Here is a 9,849-nt window from a genome sequence, read left to right on the forward strand (position 1 = left end):
CTGTGTCAGAAGTGGCTACACTGGTCACCTTCTAACAAGTGAAGAAAATAAAAGGAAATTATGTCATTTGAAATTTCACACATTGACTTAAGTTCCTTCAAAATCTCTTGTCAACGTACCTATCCATGGCAATCAGGAAGCTGCTTAAACATCCCTCAATTGTATTTGGTAACATTCAGTGTTTGATAATTTGAAATCACTAGAGCTTTAGCTTTCCTGGAGGTTTAGCTTGAGGTTTTCTAACTCTTGGAGACTTCCTGACTGAAGTTCAAGAATCGACTGGGAGACATCAAAAACTGCCAACCTCATTCTAGTTCTGAGGCAAGAGCTCAGTAAGGTAAATAACGTGAGGAAGCAAGAAAGTGAGAAAACACATTTTAGAATAACGGAGTCTTGGGAGAGAGCTCAAATTTCAACACAATTGTCTCCTAATTATATTTTCTTTCTGAAATACTACTTACTGAGTATTCTTAAATCTTTTCTTTTATATTTTACAGGCATTTAACAAAAACAACTTGATCCTGGAGGAAAGAAACAAATACTTCAACCCACATCTCACTGGGAAGACCTATTCTAACGCCTACTTTACAGATCTCAATAATTATGATGAGTACTAATAGCTCTTATATTTTCGGCTTCTTGTAATACCCCAGTTCCTCAAGGCCTGTGCTCCATGACTGCCCATGTTTCCGAGACTTCAAAGATGAAGTTTGGATACATTTCAAGTGCATTTCAAGCCACGAGTGTCCCATTGCTGCCAAAAATAGATGTCTTTGAAAGCAACAAAAATCTAAATATGACATCGTGAAAATCTGCTCTACAATACTTGATCATTGTTGAGTGAGCCATGGTGTGAAGTTTTTTATTGTGTTCAGTCCATTTTTCTAACAAGTCGGTTGTTTTCTTGCGCTTTTTAATAAATGTACCACCCACATTGGAAGGAGTCTTTAGAAATATGAACGTCTTCTTGCTCTTGAACTTAAATCTTCATGATGTTTTAATTCAAGAAAGTAGGCACTTTATATGAAAGCCCCCTACCCCTCTACATAGAGGTCCATAATCTTGATAAAATGAAGAATATGAATGTGGCCATATAGTTATTCACCACAGATCTCCTGTCTTTCCAGTCTGGATAATACTGTGGAATTCTTGGAAGCAACTTATTAGTTTGGATTTGGAATGATTCTTCCTGAGGAGGCCCAGGAATTCAATCTGACTTTCACCTGCAGAGGTGATGATATGAGACACTCCACCATTGGTCTTGATGCAGTAACTGTGCTATCACTGGGGGAGGTGAGCATAAAGAGCAGAGGACAGACCATAATGAGGCGGAAAGTGTTCTGCAGGTTGCTGCAAAACTAGCCTTATTCTAACTTTTGGATTTCAGCCTACCTACCTGTCTCATCCACAGAAATGTCCTGAAGAGCCAGTCTATCAAATAACCACTTATTGAGAGGGTACACTCTACACCTCTTCTCTCCCTGCAGAGAAAAATCTTGAACATTCATCATGCCAATGAAGAAAGAATTGAAAGTACTGAAACATAATTGAAAACAACTTTTTTATTGTCTGTATTATGGAAAGTATTGAAAGAACTGATATGTAATGAAAAGCTACTTTTATTTTCCACCTCTCTGATAGAACTGGTGTATGGCAGTCAGCCCCTACCAAGAGCATTAATGATGTGTAACGCTGGCTTTCTGCAGCTTGTCGCTGTACATACTGAAGTGCTCCCCAAGTACCAAGCTGTCATTTGCTGCCTCCAGGTCAGGTGAGGAGGAGATGTTTAGCTCTGGTGCCTTTGTTTTTATCTCAGTGCTGCCTTCCAGTCCACTCACTCCCACTTCTCCCTGCATGGAGGCAACAGCATTTCAAGACGTACCTTGAGAAACTGGGGTATCTGGGAGAATGTTTTTAATGATCCCCGTGGTTCTGAGCACTGATCATTGATAAGCATTTCAGGGTCTTACAATACTTTTCATAGTGGTTCCCAGGAGAGAGAGAAAAAAACAGGATAAATTACTCACAGACAACTGATAGTAGCATACGGCAGTTGGTTGAATAATTACTGAAAGTGAGAACAAGATTGAAACACTTCATCTGATGCCTCTGGGCATTGCGATAAAGGCCTGGGTGGACATTAAAACATATTCTTATTGATAAATGGACCTTCAGATCTGTGAAAAATATATACACAGACAGTATACATGCTTTTACCCTATCCAATTTAAAGAGAGAATTTCAGAAAGTATTGGGAAAATCCTATGTTTAGTAATGAATGTCGTGGAGTTCAGAATATTCTCATATACCCAAATTTGCAGAAACAGCTCTACTAAAATTAAAATTTAAATGCCAAGTGGGCTCTGGGAGGTCTGATAGATTGCAAATGAATGGTGATCCTGTTGCATCTCCTGTATTCCTTGTATGCTCTGTGGGACTGCTCTGTCTCTATCCAAAGGCCACATTCAGGAGGGGACATTCAGCCAGATGGTTTCCTCATTGTTCCTGGGTTGTATTTTCAACGGATGCTTCGACCTGTCTCATCACTTTCCTGTAAGAAAAATGTCCTCACTGTGTAGCACATCTTAGCTGTTTTTTGAATCCCTTCCCCAAATATTTTCTAAGCTTAAAAGGTCATTCTATTTCCCCTAGGAAAAGGGATATTTCAGAAAAGCATCTCTGGACTTGATGGGAACTGCTTTCTAAATGACATCAAAGCTGGTCTTTAATCAATTTTATGCAATGACTAGGGAAACACCTCCCCCACAACAGAATTTTCATGTTACTGATTACATAAACTTTGCGATTATCACTGCCAAGAAATCCCCTCACTTTTGTTCCCTGAAATTCTATTCAGAGGAAAACTGTCCTGGCTTCTCTTTCTCTCCCTCTCTCTCCCTCCCTCCCTCCTTCATTCCTCTCTTCCTCTTATTTTACAGAATATCCATTGGTTTAGAATAATTTTAGCTATATTCTAATTATCTTAACCAGCTGTGGAGTAACTCTTCTTTTGCCAGCACTGTATAGCTGTTGCTCATGTCTATACGCATCGCTCCATACCCCTCGTTACTGCATGGGTCCTCATGGGCTTGGCTTCCACCATGCTATCCACCCCTTCTCCTGCGGTGTCCTTCATACGCCAGCTCTTATTTAGGTTGGGGTGTTTGGGATTGCTGCCGCCACTGGTCACGTTATACATTTCTATGTGACTTTTTGATTCTCTATCTTTTTTTCTTTTCCTTTTCCTTCCTTCTTTCCTTCCTTTCTTCCTTCTGGTTTCTTTCTTGCTTTCTTTATTTCTTTCCTTGTCTCTTTCTTCTGTCTTTTTCTTTCCTTTTGATCCAAGCAGCACAAATAGAGACTAATATTTCTAAGCTGCACTTCTCTGAACCTACCATCAAATGACATTAATCACAGTTTAACTTCTAGGGTTATTTCTGGATACAGTTGAAGTTTGGCTGGTTTCCTTAGGAAACTGACTTTAGTCTCACACGTGAATTCTTTGGAAGTGGTTCCCAGTGTGGTTCAGGGTCCTCTCTCCAGACTGGACTAGTCACCATGTGATGTCACCCCTACAGTGCACTAACATTTTACAGAAGGGAGAACACGGAATTCCCAAATGCAGCATAGCACATGGTCTTCCCACGATAGCTCTGTAGAGGAGTGGCTGTGATGAAACCGTGGGCTTTGTCACCCTGAGTGATATGCGCTCAGTGAGCTCAGGGGGTGCAGGATCAGGCTGTGCTCCATGAAGCCCCACCCTCACCAGGCTCCGGCGTTTCCTCAGTTATCTGCCCAGCTCGCTTTAGGTGTATTTCTATGCTGCTGCCCCTGGAAACTGGTGTGAGGCATCTGAACTTCCCTGCTCCCCCTGGGAAGTTCCACTAAGGCTAATCCAGTAGCTTCTGACTAGAGCAGGCATTGACACTGGGAAAAGAGAGGGTTCCTTGTTATCTGGAGGCTGGGCAGAGATTCTGAAGGAACTGAAGAGGAACTAACAGTGGCTGAGCGCGAGGCATCCCTGCCGCGGAGAAGCCCCTGTCCATGGGAAGGTCAGTCCACATGGTCCAGGGTGACCCAGGGGCCTGACCCATCGACTCGCGGAGTGACGCCAAAGAGAAAGGAAGCAAACATGGGAGAAGATCAGACAAGTAGGTGACTGTGAAAAGAAGGGGACCTGGTCACTCCCAAGCCGAGTGTCATGGACCGTCCGTGTGGGTCTGATCCTTGCACTCTCCCAGGATCGTCTGTGCAGACTGCAGGCAAAGGTGTCCTTATTCCTTATTCATCCGCCAAAGGGTGACATTCATGGGCATCAAAGCCCATGTGGCTGAGTGTTTCCACTGGAGTCTTTGGTGGAATTAGTGGGTCAGGCCAGCGTCGCAGTTATGGACAAAGTCTCAGCACGGGGAGACTTCTCCATGTCCCGGAGGCTACCTGAGGGAATCCATCAGCGTGTAACTGAAGATCAAAGGAGGTTTTATTTTAAAAATAGATCAAGTCTTCACTCAGCTAATCATCTTGTGTAAACACTTCCTTAATGCTCACTGAAAGTGCAGCCTTGATAGTGTTTGAGTTTACACATTTCTTTATGCTTCTTTATGACATTTTTCTGACTTTTAGAATAAATTATAAATGTTTCCCCAACACTGTCAAACCACAGTCAGCATTGACTGCTTCATGACCATCAACCTTTTTTAGCCCCAGGATGTCTTTACACTCCACTGGGATTTTCTTGTGTGTGGCATTTTGGGGTAGCTGCACTGAATTCAGCATTTCTATCTCAAAAGATGGTTCTGGGGCACCTATCCAGAGGAAAGAGATACCAATGGTGGATCCCATGAACTGAGTCAGCCTCAGAGCAGCCATTCTCTATGTGGCCGTCTTGTGCCTAAGTCTTTCAGCTCCAATAATCAATGTCCATGAAGATAGAAATTAAAATAATGACCCTAAATCAAGTCATATGCAAACTCTCCACTCTTCTTTTTAAGATGATACAAACTGGAATCCACAGATCTCGTTGGCCATGCCCAGCACATTCATTCTTTCTAATGTCTCCATTATTTCATGGTAATTTATGTTGACTTGGTGATTTATGTTGACACATTACCAAATTTCATTACCTATGATTATCTATTATCAGACACTAGAAAGCCATTCTGAGCCCTCTGCTTCTCTGATCAATGGATGTAAAATGGGAGAGCATAGAGTAACATTCACTTTGACCTGAGAAAAGCACAAAAGGGGCTGCCAAACATTTCACAGTGTATTACCATGTAGGATAAAATATTTGCAGACCAGAGACCATTGTGGAATTTATTTCTGCTGTTCTCCCCTATTGGGGCCAGTAATAATAATTGATTTAAAGATATTTTGTAATTCGACAAATACTCAACCAAGGCATTCTGATTATCTATTTTGATAACCTAGTAAAACATAGGAAAATATATTGCTTTAATCCTTGCTTCTTTTCTCTTTTGGAAATTGAAAAATAATGAACAAGATGTAAAGTTGAACTGTTGGCAGGGATTTCTAAGATGACTATTCCATACTCTTTTTTTTTATGGATTATATTAAAGATGCACCACACGTATTTTCTGGAGAAAAATGGATCAAAATTTTTTTCAATGATCATTTGTTGCATTATCAAATATTTGGTACATGTCACAGAAGCATCAGGAATGGAACCTCTTCTCTTTTGAAAATATAGTTCACACTGCAAAGGGACTTAGAGCATCATCAAAATCAAATTCAGAGCCTGACACAAAGTGTACTGTTCTTATGAAAGCTGCCTCATTCAGTGTTTTTAAAAGATCATATTAGTTCTGCCATAGAGAGCAATCAAGCTTGTTACCCATCACCAGAGTCAGCATCGATTCCCATTCATGTTTTACTTTGACATGATGACAGTAACTAGTAAAGGACACTTTAAAACTTGAAAGGAGAAAAATGGAGATAGAAAACCACTCTATGGCATTTCTTAACTAACATGCTGGGTGGGCAATGCAGTTAATTCCACCTCTTCAGGTTTAGTCAGAAATATGAGGCCAAGAGTTCAAACAAGAGCCTGTTCTTTCTCAGCTCTTTGGCCATTTGACACCAAATGGTTCAAATCTGTGAATGGTGGTTTGAATGGTAGTTCAGAATGGTTCACATGTTGGATAAATGCGAGCTGGGAGTAAAATCTTGATTCTGGAAAGTCCAAATTATCCTTCTATCATGTCACTAAGAAAAGCATTGTTATCCACCCCCTATAAGTGCAGATAATTTAATTTCTTATAAAAAGTTGCCAGTGCCTTGTTTAAGATGATGATTTATTATTTCATTTGCATATTATTGGTTCCAATTCAAAGCAGAGCATTGATTGGCTGTACTTCGAATAAAATCATTCTTGTATACCTCTTGAACTCAGGAATAGAAAATGACCAAGAAGCACATCGTCGTCAGATGTGATTTTTGCTCCCACTGCGGGTATGGCCCCAGGATAGGCAATGGTGTGTTCAGAATTTAGGTGAAACAGCCTCAGCCTTCCAGAAACTGACATCACTTTAATTTTACATCTTCCAAAAAACACCTTAGCATCTGTTCTGTAATAGGAATGTTAATGTGACGCCTTTAGAAGTTAAAGGGTTTTGTCACTGTCCCTCTTCAGGCAAGTGTATAGATACAGGAAAATCAGACACAGGCGGGTGACGGCTGGCACAGAAATGGTGAGTGGAATGAGAGCCACCTAGCACATTGCCTGCTGGGCTTTTTTTAATGTCAAAACTGTTTTCACAAGTTCGCAAAGTTATCACTCTTAATTTGGGTTAAGAAAATTAACAGTGTTTTCTGTGCTAAAGTTGATTGCTTTGCCCCTATACCCTGACTGTTGGCCAAAATGAAACTTGAACTTCTGCACTTTGAAAGAAAGCATAGTGTTAATCTTCAACCCAAGCACCTGCTGAACTTCTGCATCATCTGCAAAGAAAATGCACAAACTTGGTCCAAGTAGGATTCTTCAAAGGTGTGTAACAAAATTTGTGTGTTATGCCACTTGATGTGACTTTTGAAGATGTTATGAAATGTTAAATGGCTCATTCTGTGTTAGTTTGCTGTTGCTATTTTGTGATACAAAATAAACTTGTTTGGGATCATTTCATTTTTTTTCATTGAACCTTCTCCAAAGCTAACTTCAGCCCTTGGTAAACTGCAGAAAGTTACTGACCTTAAAATTAATTTTTAAATGGCAATATATATTAATTATATTGGAGCTTTTTTAGAATAAGATAACATTGCCTTCCCCTTCATTTGAATGAGAAGATGGAGCCTTGGGTGCCCTGTGCGAATGCTCGTGGATTGCTGGGTATTTCCTCACAGGGCCATTGGGTGCACCACACTTTTTTTCAGTCCTTACGTTCAATTTTCAAGGTGTCTTTTGAAACCTTATTCTTAGAAATGTGCAATACAAATTTCCAATGGTCTTCACTTTTATCTACTCTGTTCATCAATTTGCTGGTCTTAAATGCTCGCTTGACAGCTGTCCAGGTCTATATCTAAGAAAGTGTGTTAATGACACCTGACACATACATTATTTCCAAAAGTCAGTTTAAGACACCGATTGTGGCAGCCCAGGCAGGGAGGTCGTTGCCTCTTGCACTGGATCAATCATGGAAGTTCAGAGAAGGGAAGTGGGGGAGGGGCGGGGGGCAGATACCCAACCAGTCAGCAGAAACCAACACACACCTGCTCCTAGCCTCAACTCTGAGGAAAACGAACATATTTATAAGATAAAATGAGCTATCATCACAGAAGTAAAGATGTCATGTTCACTCACTGCCCTTGGTGAATTGCCAGTTTCTATAACCCAAACCTATTCACCTTTTTTAAACAATAACTTCATGAAGAATGATCCTGAGTACTGCTAACAGGGCAGCAAGCTTCCTTTCATAACAACCCCCTCCTCATCTCTATCTGCCAACATTTTTGGGGACTAAATAACAGAATCCTGATTATGTACAGTATAAATTGTATTATATTTTTTGTACTTATGTTTTATGTAAATAGTTTGTCTCATTCAATTGTATGTGAGCATTGAAATAAATCCAACCATTTAGGAAACAATTTAGTGGCATTTTTCTTTGCATGGCCTCAGCATCCCCTGTGTCCCCAGACGTGCTAAGGCTCCTTGAAGGAAAGCATTTCAGTTGAGTGAGACTGCAGATGACCTCCTGGGTAAACCCCAGACCATGCTCCTGTGTGTTCTTCAGATCCCAAGGCCTCTTGAGTGGTGACCAGGACAGGACCAACCAGCTTCATGATGATTCTGTGATGTAGAAAAGAACTTTTAGAAATGTTTCTGTGGGCAATAGGAAATGTGTGACAAGGAAACCAATCAGGTTTTTAATTTACAAGAAGTCCGTATCAGGTACTGTTGATGATTTATTAAGTTATATTATGCTCATCTTCTCTCCAACACATCATATTCCATTCTTCCTTGCATAAAACAAAGTTTTTTTATAATGAACTGCTGACTGTCAGTCAGCATGAACACAGCTAGAAGACGCCCAGTCCAGGAAAACCACTCTGTTGAGAGAGAGCCGTATTTCAATACTCATGATCCCGTTAGATCTCTCTCTCTCTGTCTCCCTCTCTCCCTTCCTTCCTCACTCTGACATTCCTCTTTTTTCTCTCTCTCTCTACATAGATATATATAATATATACACGTATATGTATATATAAATGTGTATAATTTCACATATATAAATATATGTAAGTTATAAACTAGGGAAGCATATTATAATGATTAAACTATTTTTTAACCCCAACTAATGAAATACTAATGTTTCAAATCTATTTTCACAGATGACCCAGGCTGGCTACATAGTTAAACGACTTCTCTCCTGTTGGGAGGTTGGCTGTCCTTTAGTGCTAAAGGGGTCCCAGAAGAATAATATCCTACAGCTCCTTGGCAGTGTGTTCTCCCCGCACTGAGCAGGCTGACGATCTAGGAGATTGTTAGCTCTGGCTGCACGTTGGTATTATCTTGGAGTTTTTAATAAAATATCATCCAGACACCATCCCAGACCAATTAAATTTGGATTCTGAGTATCTGTATCCTATGAAATATTAAAATTTTAAAGCATTCCATAAAGAACCTACATTTGGCTGTTAGTTTAGAAAGCGAGTGGAATAAATAAGTGCTGTAGCACAATTTTCTTTCTTGTGATTTTTTTTGTGAATCTTTGTATTTATAGTGATATATTCTAATATTTAGATGTTCTTAGGCAATACGCATGTATCCAATTCTTTTTAGAATCTACTTCATTTGTCCTTAAAAAAAATAAAATTGAAATATGATTTAAATATCTTTCTGGACCTATTTGAAATATATAATGTAAACTTCCATTTAAAGGGTCTCCTCAAGCCCAGCTTGTGAGGAATAACAGAAATGATTGAGTGGGTTGACTGCACAACTGTAGGTATTTAATGTAGGAGGAAATTGTCCTTAAAATAATATCCAAAACAGTATTATTTTTCTGGAATTAGACTTGGTTTATGCTCAGTTTATTTCTTTAAAATAGTTTGTTTATAAAACCAAACAGAAAATGACGTCTGAAATGGCTTTTCTCTCGTTAATCTGCCTGACATACATCTACCTTGGAAGCATTCACAGTGCTCACCTCACCCCTGCAATCACAGTCAGAACCAGGACTGAAAGCAAAAGGAGCACATTTGATAAGCGTTTGATAGTCCTGGGTGGTGCAGAGCTCTTTAGCCCAGCTGCTAAAAGCATAACAGAGGAAATAAAGTCCAAAAGGAACCCTCTGTGAAATGATTCCTCACACCATCCACAGCAACTGTAAGAGT

General features: G+C 39.9%; 1 protein-coding gene across 2 annotated transcripts in view; it reads left to right on the plus strand.

The window, feature by feature from the left end:
* Window positions 1–8,103, plus strand: part of SEMA5A (semaphorin 5A) — a 460,685-nt gene extending 452,582 nt beyond the window's left edge. For both annotated transcript variants that reach the window (XM_070587216.1, XM_008513162.2), the window contains one exon: window positions 498–8,103. In XM_070587216.1, the coding sequence (XP_070443317.1) occupies window positions 498–617 (120 nt within the window). In that variant the 3' untranslated portion in view covers window positions 618–8,103. The remainder of the gene's footprint in view (window positions 1–497) is intronic.
* Window positions 8,104–9,849: the final 1,746 nt, after the last annotated feature.

Source organism: Equus przewalskii, chromosome 20 (assembly GCF_037783145.1).
Source record: "Equus przewalskii isolate Varuska chromosome 20, EquPr2, whole genome shotgun sequence".
Lineage (NCBI taxonomy): Eukaryota > Metazoa > Chordata > Mammalia > Perissodactyla > Equidae > Equus > Equus przewalskii.